A 23,388-nucleotide genomic window follows, 5' to 3' on the forward strand; every position below is an offset into this window, starting at 1 on the left:
TTCTAAGACTTAATCAAATAACAGAAAATAAAATAAAAGATTTTTTTTTAAAAAAATCTAAATATTATCCAATTTAAGTTGACCTTTTTAAAAAGTATATGAGGCAATTAACGAATTAAAACTTAATATTAGAGTTTCAATTATTTCAAACAAAAAATAATTTTAGATGAGTTAATTTTTGAATCACATGGTAAAATTAAAATAACCAAATTTATCCATTTGATATTAGCAAAAAAATTAGACGAGTTTCATATTTTTAAAAAGAGAAACATTTTGTATTTAAAAAAAAATTAATTTCTGCTAATATTTTAAATTAAATGTCTAAATAAGTTATGTTCAAAATATTTTAATTTGTAAGTTCAGGTTATTTGGATCTATATTTATAAGAATATATTTTATATTGTTAAAATGGTAATTATTTAAACTTGTTTAAAATCAGTAATATATGTAAATCAGGTCATCAACATTTGGCAGTTGTGAGACTTGGCCATATTTGGAGCAACAGTATGACATTTATTAAATTACTCAATTGCATTTTTCATAGGGAGCTTTGACAATGACAGATTTATATATATATTATATATATTATTTGGAGCAACAATAAGATATTTAAATTACTTAATTGCAGGTCGATATAAACAACATATATGGCCTGCAACTAAGCAACAAGTTCATTAAAATTGTCATTTTATGGCTTGTCCATGCATGGAATCTGCAGATACCACCTTTATAAATAATTATATATAATCAGATGCTTTAACACGACTGCGGTTAGGAACATGGGGGCACCCACTGATGGACTGAGAGGAAGAAGGAAGTCATCTTCAAGAGGACACCACAGGTTTGTGGGAGTGAGGCAGAGGCCATCAGGCAGATGGGTTGCGGAGATTAAGGACTCATTACAGAAGGTTAGGCTTTGGCTTGGAACTTTTGACTCTGCAGAAGACGCAGCCCGCGCATACGATGATGCAGCCAGAGCTTTACGTGGAGATAATGCTCGAACCAACTTCGAATTGCCTCACTCGGGTTCCAATTCTGGCGCTGATAAGATTGAGCCCTTCTCTTTCGAGGATGTTTGCGGAACGGGGACTGAAGCACAGGGGATTCTTGGAGCACTCAAGACTAAATTACTTGATGGTAAGGGACTGCGCCTTCTTTCACAGCCTAATACTTTTTCGCCCGCTTCACTTCCAAATTCAACCCGACACAATACCAAGGAGCTCCCGTCAACAAGCACTAATCATATAATTGCAAATCTGAATCATCTTGATCAATTTCCTGGCAATATTGCAGGCCCGAATCACGGTATCATGCACTTCAGAGCTGCTGCTACGGCAAACATGGGATGGTCTAATGATGAAGCAGCATACGCCTGGCCTGCACATATTCCTGAGAATGTATCCTTCGGATCTGAAGCTACTACTGGTGCATGCCAATTTGCTACAGGGGTAAATGAACCACCTATGGATGTGCCATATTTAAACCCTAGCCTCGTTGAAATGCCGAACAGCAGGTCAACGAGCTTGCCCGTACCCGCCACGCAAATTGATGAGGGTGGCTGGCCTGAGCAACAATTTATGCACTTTGACAACGGCGGTTGGGGTGGTGCTAATGTCCATTGGGATCCTCTGCTTTATGTATCCTCCGTGCTTGGTGAAACCGGTTCATTATAACTTTTGTACAACAAAAATATTCATCAGCTGCCTTAGATTCATTTTTTTCTTTCAAATTAGTGCTCCCTTCCAATATATGGATTTTGCTGCCTACGTCTAGTATGCTATATTGATTACAAAAGTTGCAATTCCTTTGCTATATTGTTTATACATTTTGCCCTTTTATATTAAATAATAAGCGTTTTAACATTAGTACACATCTATTTGCTTGGTGCTCTGCTGGTGTTGTTTTTTAACATTAGTAGACATGTGTTCTGCTCATGTCTCATGGTGCATCAATTAAAGGCATTATCAAACAGTAAATACAGCAACATGAATTATTTTGATTACCGTAAAACATCAATTATTGTACCTTAGCAGCTTGAATTTCATTCTCATTGCTGGATTCTCAAGACAAGTTTATCGTTCAGCAACAAGTAATTATCGTACCACTTGCTCATGTCTCATCGATGATCAATTCCCGCATAGCCTTTGATCAGTTGTAGATTATTAGTACTCTTTACATAATTGCTGAAGCCTATACTAATTGATTTTCAAAATTACTAAACGATAAACTTGTTTTATTTTGGTGATAATTTTTTATTTTGTTTTAATTTGATTATCAAACTTTAATTTTATTTTAATAAAGTGATCTTTTGACCAAATTATACATATATGCTAAATTTTTCGGTAACATAAACAAAAATCAGTTCCCTGTGATAAATTTTCATTTAAACGGGAAATCTTCATAGCAAATGATACATGCGGATCAGGTTTCATATAAAAATAAGTAAAAATCGATTGCATATGGTAAAAATAAACAAAAAACAGTAGCCATATATGCATTTTTGGCCCGAAAGTTTCTTCTCGGAAAAATTTAAAATTTAATAATTAAAACAAAATAAATTAAAATTTATTTATCTAAACAAAACACTAAAATTTAGTCACTAAAATGAAATAGAACGCGAGCGAAGAAACAAACTCAATGAGAACTGCTTCATCCGTACAATCGAGTGGCTTCGAGATTGAAAAATCTATCAATCATTATGTACAGAGCTGCATCTTCTCGCCTTACATCTCTCAAGCTTAGTTTCATGTCGTTTTTAATTCAGTGTCGTTTTATCGCCATATCGCGCATTTGATACAATTTTTATTGATTAGTAGTATTGTTTTTTCCTGTTGAGTCCACGATTAAGCGATTCCTTGGCTGATAGATTTGTTAACTTCATTGAATAGTTTAATTTTGATTCGATTTGTATGATTTTTCTAGTTTAAATGTTGCTTAGTTTGGCTGTTGTATATTAGTATATTATGCAGTGTTTTGGAAGTGGTATAGCAAGTCTTATTGTATTGTATTTACTTTTGATTCAATTGTTACCGTTTGAAGATCATAGGTGCTAGCAATCGTTGCTTTCGACTTTAAGAAACCGATAAACCTTCAAGAATGGAGTCTTTTGATCCAAGGTTTCGTCTATATATTACTGGGTATCACTATCGATTCTTCAAACAGCAAGTAGAATTCGTGCAATTCATCAATTTGCTTTTGTCTTGCAGCTATGATTTTAGTTGCTATCATCTACTATTTCTCACATACCATCCCTGCACTCACATGGATAATGTATCCTGGATGATGTTCTTGAGAGCACCAACTATAATACTGCATTTTAAGTGTTCCTTATATTAGTTTTTCAGATATTGTGTAGTGGCACCTACTGTTTTAGCTGCTCAAATTGATCCACTTTTGTTTGAAGCTCTTTATGTAAGCACTAAGTTGGCGTTATAATGTACGGCACTGGTCTAGCATATTTACCGGGATTTCTAAAGTGTTTTGTTTTCTACTGTGTTATTTAACGCTGTCGCAATTCGTTCCAGGCATCCCAGCATGCAATCTTTCTCTTTGCCAGAATTCCCCAGATATTGAAAAATTTCTCTGTAAGTTGAAATTTGGAATTTGCCTATTTTCTGTTCAATTTTAAGATGTTCGTTAAGAACTCACTTTGAAACTGTTTACTTTGACGAGGCTAGTTTGTCATCTACAATTCTCATATTACCAGTTAGGTATTTCACCTCATGGTCACAAATATTGTTGCTTATGAGCTGCTATTATTTATGTCATCATGTAAAATGTCTCTGGGTAAGGTTACTGGTCCTGTGGGCATAATTGGAGGCTGGTCTATAAACTGATTCTTGCAAGCGCCAAAGAATTGGATATTAACTGCAGCATGGTGTAATGGGATGTTAGACCAGTCTTCTCCATAAATTTAATGAGAAGATTTAAGAGCTTTAAAGAAAGTTTTGAGTTGTATTTTCTTTCCCAGTTTGCCTGTAATATTCTCAATGGTAATATTTTTTTTCTGGCCGCTTACATTTTGTAGTTGACAAAAAAAACTGCTCAATATTTTGCAGAACAAGAGTACCGGGCAGCTCAGCTTCTTATCCTGTTTGATGAATTTTGCGGGCTCTATAGGTGAGCTGTATGCTCTTTTCAATTAGGCTTAGTATACATGTGTACCATACAAATATGTAATTTTATTAGTTTTCTGTTTATTGCAGTGAGAGTTTTTACCAGTGGTATCCTTTTCGATCTTCCGACTTATCTTTTAATTTGAAAGACTACCTAGTGTTTGAATGCTATAGCATATAGACCGTGCAAGTATTAGAGAAACAAACCACCTTTTGGAGTTTACTGATTATGATCCTCTTTCCATCCTAACCCCCTGGAATTATAGTATTTACAGCAGTAATACTTGTAGACTTGTAGTAATCATGGTCTTTACAAGTGCTTCATAAAGTATTACCCCAGAAAATTTATAGGATCGACACCTTAGGCCCGATTGTGAGTTTTTTCACGTTTCTTAAATTCTCGTTAAACATAAGCATTATCATCGAGTTGGGAATTAGGTTGCTCTATCCCCATTCCTTCTTCTGAACTCAACCCATTCAAGCTAATTTCTTAAGCTAGTATATTCCTTTTGCGGAGAATACTGTTGATTAAGTGTTTGTTGTGTCATGTGTAATAGTATCAACTGGTTTTATTAGCATTATATTTTCCGTTTATCTTGTCACTGTCCTTAATTCTTTATTAGTTATTTTGGGGTCTGCTATCGGTGTCATGGCGCATGGTACCATTCTCAGTCAAATTATTTTATACCAAATTACAAAACATATTACTTCCCCTTACTTACTCCTAGGGTTTCTCCTCCTTCCCTTACTTTTTATCAACCCAAACACCTTATCAAATATAATATCAGTTCAATATCTGCATGATGATAAACGACATAATGAATTTAAATAAGGGTTTGCAAAACTAAATCAAACCAAACAAGCAAACCAAACCAATGATTTTGGTTCAATTTTTCCGAGTAAAAAAATCAAGTTTATTTTTTGTACAAACCGAACTGTTGGTTCAGTTGCGTTTGGAAAACGTAAAATCTCATAAAATCGGTTTGGTACATTGTAAAAATAAAATAAAGGTCCAATTTGTTTTATTTTGAACCAAAAACATACCCCTACTTTTAAACCTAGCAGCCCCCTTTCCTTTTAGCAATTTGCAGGCAACACACAAGCTTGTGTTTTGAACGTCGCTGTTCGAGGCGTTGAGATGCACAGCACATTAGTCGGTGTGCCGATGAAGACCTGGCAGGCAATGTTACAATCAATTTACTACACGACCTTCTAATTAAATTAGACTCTTTAACTATCCAATCTAATATAGCCTTATGGTTTATAAATTCCAGGGTGGCTCAGGCTCTGTACAAGGAGTAACATTCTCAAACATTCAAGTTTCTGGAGTTGAAACTCCAGTAATATGATTGATCAATTCAACTGTGATGGCGGCAACCGAAATGAATCTTCAGCCGTTGCTATATCAGGCATAAGCTATGTAAATATAAAAGGCACTTACACAAGAAGTCCTCTGCACCTAGCTTGCAGTGACGACTTGCCATACATTGGTGTCTCTCCGGATACAATAGAGCTTGAATCGGCTGGTGAAGACAGCCAACCATTCTGCTGGAACACACACGGAGGTCTGAGAGGCACAACTGTTCCCTCAGTAAACTGCTTGCAAACTGGCGAATCAAGAAAGTCCGATGTACATAATTGCTGAGCTATAGCATAGGTACGCATACGAATATAGAATCAGAAAATGGTATAGTTTGTAAAACTACAAAGACAGCCAATGGCAAAAAATTCAGTTATATATATATATATATATATATATATATATATATATATATATATATATATATATGCTTATTAAGTGAACTCTTTGGTAACTGTATTTACGTGAGGATACCATAAAATCAGACTCTATCACAATTATGTAAAGATAGAAGGAAAATAAAGTAGAAAAATCAGTTTCAGCTTGAATATTTCATTCCATGGTTAAAAAAACAATCAGATGTATGAAATGCTAATTTCAAAGATATATGGAAACTACACTGAAACAAATTATGTATCACGGCGAGCAATATTACTTCCATTCAAATAAGCGAATATTCATGTACAACAGCATTTAGGGCTCCATACATACCCATGTGACCCTGATGTATATGAAAATGCAGATGCCTGCAATCATGTTTTTCCAAAACCAGCAGCAGCCTTCCTTGTTTAGCGTACTTCAATCCTTTCAGAACTTGGCAGTCCAGTCTTCTCCTCATATTTCTTTTCTAAGACCTGTTGTCACCATGAAACAATAAGTTCTCCAATCCATAGTAACTACTCACTGGTTGGCATTGCAATCTTCAACATAACAATGACGACAAAACAAATGACTAATGAGCCAAACAAGGAAAAACATCACAGCAAATGCTACGTTTGTGCAATACGAAAACAGAATTCCCAGCAAGATTATGAAATATCTTAGGAAAAAAGAATACAACTTGACAGAAGCAAAACCTTAGATACTCGAAAATAGAAAGATTGGTTTGGTACTTGCAACGCACAAAATATAGGATGTGAAGACTCGAGGAAATATACTACAAAGCCTGACTATATAACTGTGTCCCTATGCCGGCCATCATGTTTCAAGTGACATGGAACCTTTAATATGTGAAATAGAAAAAAAATTGTAGCAACCTTAAACAACAATGAGGTTATTTTGTGGCCGGAACCAGTTAACTTCACGGAAAAAAGATGGGCATGTCAGAACATTTCATGAACGACATACTTGCTTTTGGAAGTGTAGCTTTATATTAATCTTGCAAAAGACACTCCCTACTCTATGAAATGAGCACTGATCTTTCATTTATGCACAACCCTATAGAATACTAAGTACCAACTATTAATGTAGCAGCCTATATGTTTGAATGTAGATAAAAGTCGTAATAAAAGTGTTCTGCTGTAACAACAATCATCTCAAATTTATCCAGTAATCGGAATAAATATAACTCTAAATAAATAAACATGATGAATGTATGTTGCAAAACTCGTAAGAAATCTAATCCTTATACCTGAATTATTCTGTGAATAAGATAATGTTGGAAAACCCTTGCAGAAAGACCTGACACTTAACCTGCTACCATTAATCTTTACGGATTCTGGTCTCTGAATGCATCATTTAATAGACATGAAAAAAAATTATTGATTCTAAATAAATATGAAGATCATACTGAACCAAACATATGACAATATGAGTTGAAGTTAGATTGATTTCCAGACCATGTATAAGCAAAACACAGGAATATAAACTGATTAAGGGATCAAAAATATTTCTAGGAGTAAGAATTCAAATAACACTAGATGGCTTTAACTAAGGACGGACAACAATTTAAATGTAATAAAGTTTGTGTGGATAAAATTATCAGCAACGACAAACTGAAATGTGTCAATCTGCAAAAACAATAGATCAAATGTACTATCTTTCAAGTATAAATAAAACGAACAAGCATTTAGCAATAAAGTCAGCATAAATAATAAGCATACATAAGTTTTAAAGTTGAAGAAACAAAACATTAAATAAACAAACAAGCAGACTATTCATCGTTTCTGGCAATCCAATCCATTGCATTTATCCATTTGACCGTCACTTCCAAGTGTTCATGGCCATGCTCATCCTCAACAGTCAGTGTCTCTGAACCGTCTCGGGCTGGAATAAAGGTAGCTCCTAGATAGGGCATAAGATGCTTTCCGTCTTGATCCTTAAGCGGTCCGACTTCAACAACGAGTGCTCATTTCTTCAGCAGAATTATGGAAGTTTCCTCGACCACATCGGCCTTCTCCTGGGAAATTAAGGGGATTCTATCAAGAAAAGAGCACGGGCGCGCAGAGATAGGGCCGAGAATGGAGTGGACACCGGCGGGTTGATTCAAGATTCGAATGGTAAAATTGGCCACAGCTCCAGGATACATGATAGCACATTCTACAGAAGAATAAATTGCAAGGCTGACTCTAGGCTCGATCTTCTGAGTAAAGGGTCTGTTATTAATGGGGGGGCTAAGATAAAACTCAGGAGTAAAGGACGAAGTCAAATAAGCAACTTCCCTTTCTCCAAAAACCTCATTGACCGTCAAAGTCGTCAGTTTGCCTACAACCGAGCCTTTTGTTAATAAACAGCCTTAGTGAATACAAATCCAATACGTCTACCCCTGTAGAGAAATTGGTGGGATGAGTATGAGCAGCTTGACATACCTTGTTAAACTTGCAATCTCTTTCCCCCCATTCCTTAGCCCACACAATTTGACCTTCTTCGTTATGATACGGAAAAGCGGGCCCCGATCTTCCAGGCCGCTCATCCGGAAGCGGCCATCCTGGAGGCCTAGACTTCTCCGACTTCTCTCCTACAGGCGGAGGCACAGCCGCGATTGTGTTACGTGAATCTGATCGTTCTCGCTTAGAACACATGGTAGCGTTTTCTGTTTGAGAAATTAGGGTTACGAAGGGGAAGAGCGCTTTTATCGTTGAAATAAGAGTCGGTCCTCTCTAGGTTGCTGCATGAAACTCATCTAACTGATAAAAAAAACGCATGTATACGGGTAAAAGAAAATTGCATGGTTACCTCAAATTCTTCCAATCTAAATAGAATCATAACTCTAGAAACTGAAATATCATTCAAGTGTTTGTATTGTATTATACCTCATTGTTATTGATAATTAAAAATATATTAAGGGTAATAATGTAAAAGTGCATGTCTCCCTCCTCCTATCCGTGCTTTTATATACTAGCGTTTCGTCACGTGCTGCGCACGTGAACGACATTTATATGACCCGTTAATTATTTTAAATATAAATTAAATTATTAAAAAATATTTTAGCTATAAATAAATTATTATAAATTACTTTTTATTATTAAAATTAAGCATGTAAATAATATTTATATGACTCATAATATATATTTATTATAATTAGATTTGTACTTAATTGCGTATATTTTTTAATTATATAATTTGTTTATTCTTATTGGAATTAGACTTGTACATTATTTTATACATTTTTTAATTATTAATTATCTATGTTATAAATAATTAAATTATCAATATTTATTCTAGAAACTAATTCAAATTAATTTAATAAAATACATATTTGAATAAAATTTTAAGAAGGTATTCTTTTTGACACAATGCCTAAAAGCGTTTGTCATAATAATACTATAATCATATGTCTTTTAAAATTTTATGATTATCTTTTTTTCATTGATCTATTGTTTCTTAATCTTCTAGACATGTACTATACAGGTGAACGGCATTTACATGACCCGTTATATATGTTAAATTTAATAAGATTATTAAATGTGATAATTTAGTTTTTAGTAAATTATTACAAATTACTTTTTATTTAATTTATAATTATAGCACATAAGTTATAGTTCTATGCAGGGGCGGATCTAGCCTTGGGCTCGGGTAGACTCGAGCACGGGCTGCCGCCGGAAGTCCGGAGGACCGGCGCTGGTTTTTTGAAAGGCAGCCATGGCTGCCGCAGAAGAAAGAACGAAAGATTGAGGAAGAAGGCTGTTAGCCTTCTTATGCAATTTTTTTTTTGATTCAAGAGGTCAAAACGACGTCGTTTTGGCCTCTATTTAATTAAAAAAAATAAGGGGCCAAAAACGACGTCGTTTTGGCCCCTTGTTGTTTCACCTGTTCTCTTGAACAGATGAAACCAGCGGGACTACTCTTCCCAAACTCTCTTTTAAATACTAGTCTCGCTTTACATGTTACGCTCGTGGCTCGTAACGTGACTTGTCAATTCATGTTACTAGTGTAGTTAAACCAAAAGATTGATATGACTTGTCAATTCATGTTACTAGTGTAGTTAAATCAAAAGATTGATATTCCTATTAATTTGGAAAAGATTAGCTATTTTTTCTATACTCAATTAGTATTCCTCTGTCATGATACAATTTTATTTTAACTAAAACTCTAATTATAATTTTTTAAGTAATTAATTATATAACTAATTTGTTAATGACTATAAAACCGTTATTTAATATAAATTAAAAAGGGTTATTCCGTAAATTTGCCTGTCTCCCCCCCCCATCCGTGCTTTTATATATAGTATAGATAATCAGCCCCGCCTTCATTATTGATATGTATAATATTTCAATTCAATCCCTTAATTTCTTCCATCAATTATCTTTTGGTTTATTAGTTCTTCATTAGATATTATTATTCTCTAAATTTTTTAATATAATTTCAAAATATACAACCTAATTCCTAAATATTATAACCTAATTTTTCAATTTTAAATTCTCCTCCAAAATCAATCAATCTCTAAATTTGGGTAAGTCTTTTTCTTTTTAAATTTTATTATATAATTTTATTGATTTATTTGTCTTATTGTGAAATAACTCTATTCAATCCTAATTTTGTAGGTTTTCAACTTAATTTATTCATAAAAAATCAAAAAAAAAAAAAGAATTGGACTACAACAAGTAAGTATTCTAAATTACTGTCATTCTATTTTATTGATAAATACTTGATGAATTTTATTATTTGGATATTTTTATGAATATTAAATTAAATTGCATGTTATTTTGTTCAAAATGGGGATGAGTTTTTGAGCGACAGTTTATCATGTTATATTAAAAAGCAATTTTTTTGAAGATTGATAATGAGCATTCTACAACGCTTTCAAGCTATGCAGACCCGAAGATTACAATTGTCTCGTATTGATCGAAACTAATGTAAGTAATATTTATTGTTTGTTTTTTATAGTATAATTTTATACAAATAAATTTATTTATTACGTGTTATTTAGCCCAGGCTGAAAAGAATTTCTGGATCCACTATTGGTTCTATGATCCGTTGTACGTAAAATTAATGATAGTACTTTTTACCTTTGTTTACTTTTTTTTTTTTTGAGAATTACCTTTGTTTACTTATTTTCTTAATATGTGCACTATTTAGGATATTAAACTCCCTAGGTCACTGAGTTATTCCAATATTCCAGAAAGGGTACTAAGTTTCAAATCGTTAAAAAATGGTCACTAAATTATCAAATTATTTCACGGAATGTCACTCGAGGCAAAACGCACCAAACGTTTTGCGTTTTATCCTACGTGGCATGCCATAATTACAAAAAGATGTATAATTTAGTATCATTTTTTAATAAAATGGTATAATTCAGTACCCGTTTTGAAATTTTCGATAAATTTAATAACATTCTTTTAAGACGGTGACTTCCTTGAGAAATAATTCGATAACTTAGTGACTAGTTTTGAACAATTTGAAATTTAGTACCCTTTTTGTAATATTGGAATGATTCAGTGACCCAGAGAGTTTAATATGCGCACTATTTATATGTTATTTTCTAGCAATGTTGCTCGCTAGTGATAATTGCTGGTGGCACATACATTAAGTCATCCAGTTATCAAATATAAACTGTAGTTTTTCTTTTTGATATGTTTCCGATGGGTGCAAGTGCGGTTAAGGAACCAAGATTTTTTCAATTAAAATAGTTCGTGCTTTGTAGTGTGCCATGTCATACTATAAACTATCGATTAAAAATTAATTGATTTTTCAATTTAAATTATTCGTAGTATGCATCACATATTTTGGTATTGGTGTTCAAGTTAAACTCTTTTAACTGTTAAAATACCTAAATTTTTATTATATTATTTTATTTAAATTAAATTTTTATTTTATTGATATACCTTTAATAAAACCTGTTACTGTAATTTTGCATGTCCCCCTCCCCCTTCCTAAAAAAAGTTGCAAAACTAAATATAAGACTAAAAAAGTGTTTGAATTATCTATATTAAGAAATTAGGAATTCACATTGTTTGGTTATGAATAAAGAATGAATTATGATAAATATAAAAAATGTCAGAAAAATTCATTTATACAAATTTATAGTAATTTTTTGAACCAAACAGTTTTAGAGGAGATTGATCTCTTTTATTGTTATTAACATAAAAATATTATAATAAAAATATGGTTTAAATGTTCAAAAAATCACCAACTTTCACGTGTTTTTGGTATTTAACATAATTTTTTTAATTTTGACATATTTAACATGAACTTTCCAATTTTTTACAATTAAGACTGCGTGTGTTTTCTTTTGAAAAATAGTATTATTTTACATTCAAAACGGCGTCGTTTTAATGTAAAACGGTGTCGTTTTGCATCCAAAACGGCGTCGGTGCATACAAAAGTTCATCAACAATATCAACTATATTTCTTTTATAAATACACCCAAATTAAAATCGGAGTGACATCAATCTTTATATTTAAGGATAAATCAATCCAATGAGAAATTATTAAGATTTTAAAAATCTAAAAATTTGCCTGAATTGTCATAATACAAATAGGATAGTTTCCCATCAAGTTTTGAGGTCAACTGATGTGCGATAAACCCATTATAGTGATCTTCATGAGCTGCGAGACATGCTTCAATTGCCCGTCTTGACATATGGTCCTCTTTATAAAAAGGCTGGCTTATAAACTCATCAATTGGCATCCACTGAATTCACAAAATTATGATTTCAATCGAATTAATTAAAGTTAGTGATTTTGATAAAAAAATTGATTAAATTAAATTAATATAAAATTTAAAATTACATAGTTGAATCGATTGAATTAACCGGTTATTTTAATTAGACCGATAAAAGTTTCAAAAATTATAATGAAAAGAAAACAAACAACATGTAAATATTTGGTTAATTCGTTCAGCGGAATTTTAAACTGAATTAAATCCTAATAAAACCATGTTAACTGAAATATTCAACTAAATTTAACCGGAATATATTACTCCGTTGCTAATTAGATTTAGTTGAATAATTGCTCACTTTAATAGTGAACCTAATTAATGGACCTAATAGGATAATAAACTATACATTAATTATATGCTATGTGGCAATAATCATATTAAATAATCCAATAAATAAAAATCACATCAATTAATAAATTTAAAATTAGAATTAAATATATATCAACTAGAATTAAGTACTGATTGGTTTAAATAATATTGATGACCCTTATTGGAGATGGGAGTTAATACTTGATGACCCCTATTGAAAATACTCTTATTAAAAAGGAAAATTTATTATTTGAATTACCGTAAAATAATAATTAGTTACCTCAGCCGCTTGAATTTCATTTTCATCAATGGAGATTTGGTGAGACATTGGCTTGAGCAAACACATAAATAGTAAATCTGATTTCTCAAATGCCACCAGGTGAGCATGTCTGCCGAATTCACAACCATTAGAATTTTAGATAAGTTTATAAACAGGTGATTGTTGTTGAAATACATAAAAACTATAATACCTGAAAGCTACCAGCTTCAGGAATGTTGTGTCAACCTGATAGAATGACAATTACATTAAACATCACCAATTAGGCTTGTAATTTTAGTTCTAACCGAATCTTTTAAATTGAACAAAACCAAATTTATAAAGATTTAAAATATTTTAGACTCAACAGAATCTATTGAACTGGTTTTTTTTACTATTAAAAAAAATCAAACCAAACCAAAAATTTGTTTTTTTTAATTATATTAAATTAAATGTTACTGAATCTATTGGTTTCATGTGGTTTTTACAAACTCCTACATTCATTAATAAAAAAAAATGATGGCTTAAAATCCCTTCCAGGAATATGTACTTTTTATACTTTAGTTATCGTCGTTTTATCTTTTAAAATTTGATAATTCAATTTCATTTTCTTTGAAATGGGAGGTTACTATGTTAATTCTGGCTTGCAATTACATATGTGGCAACATAAAAATGGGATGCTATGTAATTTTCCCTCAAATACATAAATGATAATTTGTATGAATTCGCTATATAATCTCCCGCTTTCGGAAAAATATAAGTTAAATAATAAAAATATAAAATATAAAATAATAATAACCGAAATATAAAAAACTTATAGTTCAGTTACCATGGCACAATTTAACCCAAACCACAATTATATGATGCTTTTCATGCTTATAAATATAGGCCAAATATTGTAAAAAGGCCAGACCTTTCACAAAAGTTTCACGAAAGTCCTGACCTTTCAATTTCGTCAATTTTAGCCAAAAATCGATTATTTAGTTTTGATTTTGTCCAACACTCAATTTGATTTCAATTTTGCCTACGTGGCGCATACGTGACATGCCACATATATGCAAACACTAGGTAAAATGTGCATTTTAGTTCTTAGAATTTTTTTAAAAAGATATTTACACCCTCAAACTTTAAATTGTTTCACCCTCAAAAAATTAATTTCACATTTAAAATATTAATTCGTCCAAAAATTAAAAAATCCAAAAATACCCCTAAAACTAATTAAATTAAATTTAAAAAAATTGTACTAACCCAACCCAAAAATTAAATAACCATTTCGTCTAAAACAATTTCCCGACTTTTTTTTTCTCGATCCATCACAGTCGCCGGAATTTATTTTCAAACAAACACATTTAAAATCTTTTCAATTTTTTTTAAACGGAGGAGCCGCTGCTCCATTTCTGAGGAGCCGCTGCTCCTCCTCGCCGGGGAGGAGCAGCAGCTCCTCCCCTGAAAAGGAGGAGCAGCGGCTCCTCCATTTAAAAAAAAATAATTTTTTTTGTAAAATATTGGCACATAAAATTTTAGTGTTTTAAATTATTTTGGTTGGAAAAAAATTCTGGCGACTGTGATCGCTCGATTGGAAAAAAAATGAGACGGTTGGAAAACGGGAGAGGTGGCCGAAATCGGTGCCGGTGGTATTTAATTGGGTAAAATATGTTAGAAAAGTTTATAAGTATAAAATTGGTGATTTTTTTAAACATTAAGAACTAAAATGCACTTTTTACCTGATAATTGCCATAGTGGCACATTGTGTGGCACGCCACGTAGGCGCCACTTCAGCAAAATTGAAATCAAATTGAGTGTTGGACAAAATCGAAACCAAATAATCGCTTTTTGGCCAAAATCGACGAAATTGAGAGGTCGGGACTTTTGTGGAATTTTTGTTAAAGGTCTTGCCTTTTTGCAACATTTGGCCATAAATATATGGATAGACAATGGTTCTTACACCGGTTTCCTCTTTGACTTCTCTTATGGCTCCTGAAAATAAATCTTCAGACTGGCATGAATTAAGCAAATTGTAAGCTATTATTTCCCTTCAGGAGTAATTTAAATAGTAGAATTAAAAACATCAACCTTGTCGATATATCCTGTAGGCATTTTCCATACGTCAGAGCAAGTGCAGGGACATTTTTCTTTCACCACAAGAACCTAAAACATATGGCAAAATTAATTGCTTTAAATCAAAAAAATAGATTAGTAAACTACTTTTATAATAACAGTGATAATACCTCTCTTTTGTCGTTGATAACAAATCCTCCTATGCCGATCTGATGGGAAGGGCTCGCCGGGAGCAAGCAAGGACCGCCTGGAATCCAATGAGTTAGCATAACGTAGCCTGGTTCAGCGTGGTGGTAATCAAAACCCTCCTGAAATTTTATGAAATTAGCATACATGTTCTCAATTTTCGCAATTTTATTAAAAAAATAATTTTCATCAATTCCACGTACGACATATGCAGTTTGATCGCGGATAATGGCGAGCTATGTAACATAAAATAAGACATCAAAAAGCCGAAATGTAGGACTCGATATATACATTTTCTGCCTACTATGGACTGTTTAAGGCAAGTATTCAATTGTTACCTCTATGGCTATTGGTATAAGGTCAGCTTGTTCCAGTAATATCTTGAGCCATACTCCCTTCTTCCCCTGCATCATCAATTTCAACATAAGCTTTCATTAGTTTTAGACTATTAGGCTACGGAGCTTCTACTATTTTATTCTCGTAGTTACTAAACTATCGTCTTACTTCATTTTGATGATCAAACTTTATTTTTATTTCAATGCAAGGTTTTCAAGTCAAAGTTTGCATAGGTGAAAACTTTGTAGGCGAAAATTAGCAAAATTCGACTGCCATGTGGCAATTAAAATAAAATAAGACCATAGTTTAATAATTTGATAATTAATTATTCCAAATCCGTGCCTTTACCTTCAACTTCCAATTAGACATAGAAACGCGAAGTGCAGACACGAAAGCATTAGCACTCGATGGTAAACTGTTAGGATTAATAACAACTCCACCATATTCATCATCTAATGCATCAAGAAACTCCACTTTGAAACTTGGTGATGATATATCAGGAGACATAACATAGATTCCTCTTCTATTCTTGAGCCTATCAAGTGTGCTGTCCCTCAAGAAATCTGCACAAGAAAAACAGAATTATACATATCAACTACCCTTCTCAACAACACAAATCTATGTCATTAATTCGATCTCCACTCACTCTTCGATAAGCAAGGAACATTACTGACAATTTTCGTCGATGGAACTCGACGAAAATGCCAGAAACGATGTCCAGACAATTGGGAGACGTCGGTGAATTTTGTTGCCATCATCACTATTTCTTGCGATATAAGCTATGATTGTACGTTGAAGCCAATGTTCGGCTGATGTTATTATATATAAATTTTGGAGTGAATATTTAAGGAATAGCATTATGACAATTTGAGCTCTCTCCACTAGCATTTGTAGTACATATTCTATTGTACATGGAGAATGAGCATATTCTTCAAAGTTCAGCATTTTATTGAACTACCTCTGCTTTATATGCTTAGTGGACTCATTATTTGTGCATCTAATTAGGAATATTAATGTATTAGTGTGCTCACTTGCCAAGAACATTCAAGCATTTTATCTATTTGTTGGTACATGCAGTATATATTCTCTCATATAACACAGTAGATATAACTAATGGATCTAGTTAACCAACGGAATGTGCATAGCAGTGAATTTATAAAATTAAAGTCTAATGGTGATTATGGTGTTAAAATATTAATTTTATTGAGAATTTATTTAAACTTTCAAAGGTTGTTTATCTACCCAACTTAGACTAATTCGCCGAAAATTTATTCAATTTTTCAAGATCAATTTTATATTTTTCAAAATTGATTTATCCGAACCACATTAGCATCTTAATCGACAACTCTTTTTCTCTTGGGTTTATTGCAAATTAATACACGAACTTTATCCTAATTTGCAATTATAACACGGACTTTGAAACTTGGCAAATTGATACACCAACTTTCAGTTTTTGGCAAATTGGTATATCGACCAATCATGCAACAACAGGTGACTGTATATTACAATGTCCATGTTAGTGTTTTTCTAATTTGTTGTACCAATTTTCCAAAAACTGAAAGTAAGTACCAATATGCAAATTTTAAAGTTCGTGTTATAATTGAAAATCAGGATAAAACTCGTTTTATAATTTGAAATTAACCCTTTTCTTTTCAATGTTTTTTGAAAATATACACTCAATTGCCACGTAGTTACAATTAAATTAATTTCATAAAATTAAGCAGTTTTCCGAAAAATTGGTCAAATTGGAATATACTTAATTACAACTTTTAAAAAATTTGGATGAATTTAAAAATAAAAAAATTTGTTTGACTAGAGTTCAATTTAAACATTTAAAATATGTTATTTTAGTGTGTAAACTTTTATTTGTTTTCTACATTCGCATTTTATTTTTGGAAACCATATACCAAAGAAGTGCTTTCAGTTTTTTTAAGTCAACGACGTGCTAAAATTATAAAACAAGCCTCATAGTTATTTAAGTTTTGTATCATTACCAAAAAAAAGATAATACTATGTTTAAAATTTTAAATGATGCACTTATGTATGTGGAATTAAACAAATGATATTAATAAATGTAAAAATTTACTTTTAGCATTATTAGTAGTCAGTGTCAGACAATAGAAAATGGGCAAAGTAGTTGTTAGATGTATTTTTATAAGCTAAAATATTAATTTAAAAGTAATAGAACTTGAGGCACTAAAACAACAAATTTTAGAATGTTAAATTTCAAACATCATTGGTATAATTGTTTCTTTTAAAAATAGTGAGGACTTCATTGGGCTTTTCTGGCAATTAACCTCACACAGTAGACCAGTAGCTAAAGCCGATGATCTAACGGATGAGATCAAATTAACTGGACGGCCCAGATTACTATTTTGGTATTCTCCAAACCCAAAATCATAGCCCCGACCAATCGTAATTACGCAATTAGAGAGAGCGAAGAACAGAAAAACTCAACGAGAAGTGCTTAATCGAGTGGCTTGGAGATTGAAAAATCGATCAATCATAATGTACAGAGCTGCATCTTCACGCCTTACGTCTCTCAAGGTCAGTTTTATCTCAACTCATCGTTTTTCATTCAGTGTCGTTTAATCGCCATATCGCGCATTTGATACAGTTTTTGTTGATTTGTAGTATTGTTTTGTCCTGTTGAGTCTACGATTATGTGATTCCTAGGCTGATAGATCTGTTAACTTCATTGAATTGTTTTAATTGTTTAATTTTGATTCGATTTGTATGATTTTTCTAGTTTAAATGTTGCTTAGTATGTGGAGCATTTCTGTTACATCATGTAGTGTTTGGGAAGTGTAAGAGCAAGTCTTATTGTATTTTATTTACTACTTATTTAATTGTTACCGTTTGAAGATCATAGGTGCTAGCAATTGTTGCTTTCGACTTTAACAAACCGATAAATTCTTAAGCAGACTCATCCGTTCAATTTAAAAGAAATCATTAAAATGATGATGTTAATGTAATTTTGTTTGCTAAAGTTGCCTAACATTTTCTTAGTCCATGGAGGACGTGGTGGACTGAATCTACCTAACAATTTTTCTAAGAAACCAGACATTTTTAAAGTAATGAATTAATGCCACTGATGGCATGATTTTGCGCATAATTGATTTCAGATAATGCCTTTGGTAAAATATTATTATTTTTGCATACGGAATGCCGTGCTCTGATATTGAACTACGTGAACAGGGTCGCACAATCAGTAGCTCACCTAAGAGATTTGCAAGTGCTTCTGCTGTTGGTGCTGTACAGTCATCCTCGTCAGGTGGAATCTTCGGCTGGTTGTTTGGTGATAAGTCTAAGACTTTGCCTCTAGAATTCCCACTTCCAGGGGTTGAACTCCCTTCCACATTGCCTGATTATGTTGCACCTGGAGAAACTAAGATTACAACTCTCTCAAATGGCATAAAAATTGCATCCGAAACGTCAGCGGTTAGTACAGGCTTAAATTTTTTATAAGACTAAGTTCCCATTTTCATATGCTCAATACTTTTATGGCTTCTTTGATGTGTTGGAATTGGGAAGCAATGGTAATTTTAGACTTCATGGATTTAATTTTCTGACAAGGATACGAAGTTAAATGACACATTTTTGTGAATATTATAACGCCAGCATATGTAACATGTACTCATGCGTAGAATTTCTTTGAATAGTAAATCAGTAATACGATGAAAATTGTATCAAGTTTTGTCAGAGAAAAAAAAAATAATGGAATCAGATTCCTTGGAACTAAGGCGTCTATTTCTATCCTGTTCCATTTAAATGTGCACCGGAAAAGGCCGTAGGGAAGTTTCTTGAAGATAGTCTATTGTTGCTATTATTATTAGTTCCTTTACCTAGAAAACCACTTTTTGGTTGATTTCCAGAATCCTGCAGCATCAATAGGGCTTTATGTTAACTCTGGTTCAATCTACGAGTCTCCCGCCTCATTTGGGGCCACACATCTACTAGAGAGAATGGCATTTAAAAGCACAAGAAACCGTAGCCACTTGCGTATTGTGCGTGAAGTTGAGGCAATTGGCGGAATTGTGCAAGCCTCAGCATCACGGGAGCAGATGGGGTACACCTTTGATGCTCTGAAGACGTATGTTCCTGAGATGGTGGAGTTACTTGTTGATTCTGTGAGGAATCCTGTCTTTCTTGATTGGGAAGTCAATGAACAAGTAAGTTTCCAATCATATTTATATCTGCATGCTGCATTTTTCTTTTGCAATAGCATATATGTAATACTTATACATGTTATACTTTCTCATGTAGCTTCAAAAGGTCAAAGAAGATATTGCTGAAGCTTCCAAAAACCCTCAAGGCTTGCTTTTGGAAGCAATTCACTCTGCTGGTTTTTCTGGTCCTTTGGCAAATCCTCTTTTGGCACCTGAATCTGCAGTAAATAGATTGAATAGTACGATCTTGGAGGAATTTTTAGCTGTAAGTTTATGAAAGTTCAACTGACGATGAACTTTTTTTCATATGCAGATCATGATTTCTAAGAATGTAACTATTATCCGTTTCTTTAAGTGATGTGAAACTAGTTGATATTTTCTTTGAAAAATTTAGGAAAATTTCACTGCTCCTCGAATGGTGCTTGCGGCTTCTGGTGTTGAACATGAGGAATTGGTATCAATTGCAGAGCCGCTTTTGTCCGACGTAGCCAAAGCTAGTGGAACTTCAGTACCAAAATCCGACTACACAGGAGGTGATTATCGTTGTCAAGCTGATTCAGGGGTATATCTCTAGATGTTTTATTAATATTTTTTTAAACGTGTTATCAGGTTATCTTATATATGATAACTCTGATGTTTCATTGCAGGACAACAGAACCCATTTTGCTCTCGCATTTGAATTTCCCAAGGGCTGGTCTGATGAAAAGAGTGCCATGATCTTGACTGTTCTTCAGGTGTTCAAGCTTTTAACGTTTTTATCCTGTGGTTGCAGTTATTGCGCAGTTATTGCTACGCTGTTTTTGACCTGTGTGTTATTTTGCTTGTAGCATTGTATATTCAAATTCTTTTTTGAAGTAAAGAATATAAGTTATAAGACTAGTTGTATTGCAGATGCTAATGGGTGGAGGTGGAGCATTCTCAGCTGGTGGTCCTGGAAAGGGAATGTACTCAAGGCTATGTAAGTATCTATGGATCTTTAGTGAAATATACCTTAGCAAAGAAACAAAGTTATTAAATTTCAGGGAGACATTTATGCTATGTTGCAAACAATATCTGCACCTCCTTTTTTTCTTCTTCTTTTTCCTTTGTTTAGGATATGATGCAAGCAATAAAGTTTCTTAGTGATTATGTTCGTACATGAATACATCTTATCTTACATTAATGAAATGTCCAACTTTTTATTGATTATGCTTGATATCTGCAGATCTACGGGTCTTGGTGATTTTTGTTATTACACACATATTATCCTTTACATCAATGAAATCTCCAATTGTTTACTGATTGTTGTGCTTGATATTTGCAGATCTACGGGTTTTGCATGACTATCCACAAATTGAATCATTCACAGCATTCAGCAACATTTACCATCACACTGGCATATTTGGCATCCAAGCTACCACTGTAATTATCTTAGAACCTTCAAAATATGTTAATATCATAAATTTCTGTCATTCACTCAGTATTAATCTCAGCACATTTTGACTATTACTTTGTTCAACAAGATGTTCTTTAGTGCTAGCTTAATTAGAAATAATAATTGTTTTTTTTTTTTGAAACTTGATGGTCTTTGGTCTCTTACAAACAGTAAATTCCATATAGTGGAACTCTGGAACCACATTAAGCTATGTAATCTGTTATCTTAGGCATTGAACTTTTCTTTCTCTGCTTCAAGCCTAAAGTCATAAAATGCATTATGGAAATTCGTGTGAAGAAATTATCTTGAGCCCCTATTCAAGTTAATTCTTATTATTGTACATGCAGAGCTCTAATTTTGCACCAAAAGCCATAGATTTAGCAGTCAATGAGCTCATTGCTGTGGCTTCACCAGGCCAAGGTGTGATGGATGAACTTTATCTTTCCAATTATTGTTTCTGCTGTGCTATATATGACTTAGTAGGCAGTGTTCCACTACTTTACTTTTCATATCTTCTTTCTGCAGTTGATCAGATGCAGCTAGATCGTGCGAAACAGTCAACAAAGTCTGCTATGTTGATGAATTTGGAATCCAGGGTATGTAGATGTTACCTTTTAATTCTTGGTTCCAAGTGCACGTTTGAACATTAGTGGCAAAGGACTACTTTTGCTTATCAAGGTTTATTTACTAATATGTATGCACATTTTATAGATGATCGCTTCAGAGGACATTGGTCGACAAATTTTGACGTATGGTAACAGGTATGACCAGGGAATGATCCTTCCATGTAAAATGACTGAATCGCACCATATCTTTTGTTTGTTTGCCTGAAATTGCTTATGTTTGTTTCTAGGAGCTTATTAGGATCTAAGAATATAACGTGAATGCCATGTTTTTCTTTAGTGAAAAGTATATTACAGTTTGAACATACTCTTCTTTGTATAACTTTTGTTTTACGTCCTGTTGCTGATTTCTTGGCGACTTTAAGCTTCAAGTTGATCAAGTCTTTGCTAACAACTCGTCTTTGTGATCTTCTTCTTATGATAAATAGTAAAACCCGTTTTTAGTTTATTTTTGCTGATGATCCGGAAGACAAATTTTTGCTGGGCTGTGACATCACTAATATTTCTTGGTTACATATTTCCCTCTTTGGTTTAGTTTGATCCTTTCTTTAATAAATGTTTGTCATACAGGAAACCCTTGGAAGATTTCCTGAAGATTGTAGATTCAGTTACACTGCAAGATATTACTCAAACAGCACAAAAGCTGCTTTCTTCTCCTCTCACAATGGCATCATATGGAGACGGTATTTCCTAGTTTGTATGAATTCTTCGTATTCTTTTGATGCTATAACTTTTATTATTTACATTTTTATGCCCACTTGCTCTGCAGTTATCAGCATGCCAACCTATGACTCGGTTAGCAGGAAGTTCAAATCGAAATGAGCTAGTCTTTAATCTAATTTTTTTGGGTGTGAAACCGGAAGGACTTTCACTAGCTGTCTATACCGATGTGCATCATCAAAACTTGAAGCTTTCTTATAGCCGATTTCCATTCAAATAAGGAAATTTCAGACATCCCCAATATTAGTAATAAATTAGCATTCTTGGCAAGCAGCATATTGTTTATGCATGTAATATTTTGGTGGCAGTTTTCTTTTGTTGGCCGTGCAATTTAGCTCCATATTTGACAGTGTATGGTTTGTTATTCAAAAGATAACAATAATGATTTTTTAAAAATACAGTGGAAGAATAGTAATTTTGACTTAATCTTAAGGGGAGAGAGTTATTATTCTCATCTTTTATTATTGGCCGTTGTATTTTTTTGGGAAACATTTTTGTCGGAAATGGAAGCTGCAACAGTTCTATAAACAAATTTAATAGAATGGTGCAATAGTTTTTGATCACCATTGGCAGGAAGCAGTGCCTGCCGAGCAGTAGAGTGAAACAGAAGCAACGGGCAGTATTAGATAGACCTAACAGCTTACTTACAGAGAGGAGTCAGACCCAACTCGGTCTTCAGACATATCTTCCATAACCATGTGCTCTTTTCTAAAAACAATTGCAAGTTGGTGAGCGGCTTTCAA

The 23,388-nt window shown here is 33.1% G+C and overlaps 4 protein-coding genes across 9 annotated transcripts; 3 read left to right on the forward strand and 1 right to left on the reverse strand.

Moving 5' to 3' along the window:
* Positions 1 to 625: 625 nt before the first annotated feature.
* Positions 626 to 1,865, forward strand: LOC126669427 (dehydration-responsive element-binding protein 2C-like). Its single transcript, XM_050362889.2, has 2 exons — positions 626 to 1,137; positions 1,294 to 1,865. Exons 1-2 carry the CDS (start codon positions 780 to 782, stop codon positions 1,671 to 1,673), a joined length of 738 nt encoding a protein of 245 aa, XP_050218846.1. The 5' UTR covers positions 626 to 779; the 3' UTR covers positions 1,674 to 1,865.
* A 706-nt stretch (positions 1,866 to 2,571) lies between these two features.
* Positions 2,572 to 6,023, forward strand: LOC126669718 (mannose-P-dolichol utilization defect 1 protein homolog 2-like). Of its 6 annotated transcripts, XM_056104495.1 has the most exons (8): positions 2,573 to 3,270; positions 3,345 to 3,411; positions 3,525 to 3,584; positions 4,059 to 4,119; positions 4,206 to 4,223; positions 4,739 to 4,774; positions 5,207 to 5,295; positions 5,390 to 6,023. In XM_056104495.1, exons 1-8 carry the CDS (start codon positions 3,209 to 3,211, stop codon positions 5,462 to 5,464), a joined length of 468 nt encoding a protein of 155 aa, XP_055960470.1. In that variant the 5' UTR covers positions 2,573 to 3,208; the 3' UTR covers positions 5,465 to 6,023. The 6 variants fall into 6 exon arrangements, 5 of the variants coding, with proteins under 5 accessions (XP_055960470.1, XP_050219218.1, XP_050219220.1 ...); XM_050363261.2 differs by lacking the exon at positions 5,390 to 6,023 and having other exon boundaries at positions 2,574 to 3,116; positions 3,207 to 3,270; positions 4,739 to 5,291; XM_050363262.2 differs by lacking the exons at positions 4,206 to 4,223; positions 4,739 to 4,774 and having other exon boundaries at positions 2,575 to 3,270.
* A 6,220-nt stretch (positions 6,024 to 12,243) lies between these two features.
* On the reverse strand, positions 12,244 to 16,532 carry LOC126667181 (nudix hydrolase 8-like). Its single transcript, XM_050360137.2, has 9 exons — positions 16,366 to 16,532; positions 16,068 to 16,282; positions 15,722 to 15,787; positions 15,368 to 15,505; positions 15,213 to 15,287; positions 15,085 to 15,135; positions 13,354 to 13,388; positions 13,164 to 13,272; positions 12,244 to 12,547 (listed from the first exon to the last, which is right to left on the reverse strand). Exons 1-9 carry the CDS (start codon positions 16,475 to 16,477, stop codon positions 12,353 to 12,355), a joined length of 996 nt encoding a protein of 331 aa, XP_050216094.1. The 5' UTR covers positions 16,478 to 16,532; the 3' UTR covers positions 12,244 to 12,352.
* A 1,576-nt stretch (positions 16,533 to 18,108) lies between these two features.
* Positions 18,109 to 23,109, forward strand: LOC126669169 (mitochondrial-processing peptidase subunit alpha-like). The gene is made up of 13 exons (XM_050362557.2): positions 18,109 to 18,266; positions 18,918 to 19,160; positions 19,595 to 19,891; positions 19,986 to 20,153; positions 20,283 to 20,450; positions 20,536 to 20,622; positions 20,780 to 20,846; positions 21,192 to 21,289; positions 21,650 to 21,722; positions 21,828 to 21,898; positions 22,014 to 22,063; positions 22,496 to 22,608; positions 22,695 to 23,109. Exons 1-13 carry the CDS (start codon positions 18,228 to 18,230, stop codon positions 22,745 to 22,747), a joined length of 1,527 nt encoding a protein of 508 aa, XP_050218514.1. The 5' UTR covers positions 18,109 to 18,227; the 3' UTR covers positions 22,748 to 23,109.
* Positions 23,110 to 23,388: the final 279 nt, after the last annotated feature.

Source organism: Mercurialis annua, linkage group LG2 (genome assembly GCF_937616625.2).
Source record: "Mercurialis annua linkage group LG2, ddMerAnnu1.2, whole genome shotgun sequence".
In the NCBI taxonomy this organism is placed as follows: Eukaryota; Viridiplantae; Streptophyta; class Magnoliopsida; order Malpighiales; family Euphorbiaceae; genus Mercurialis; species Mercurialis annua.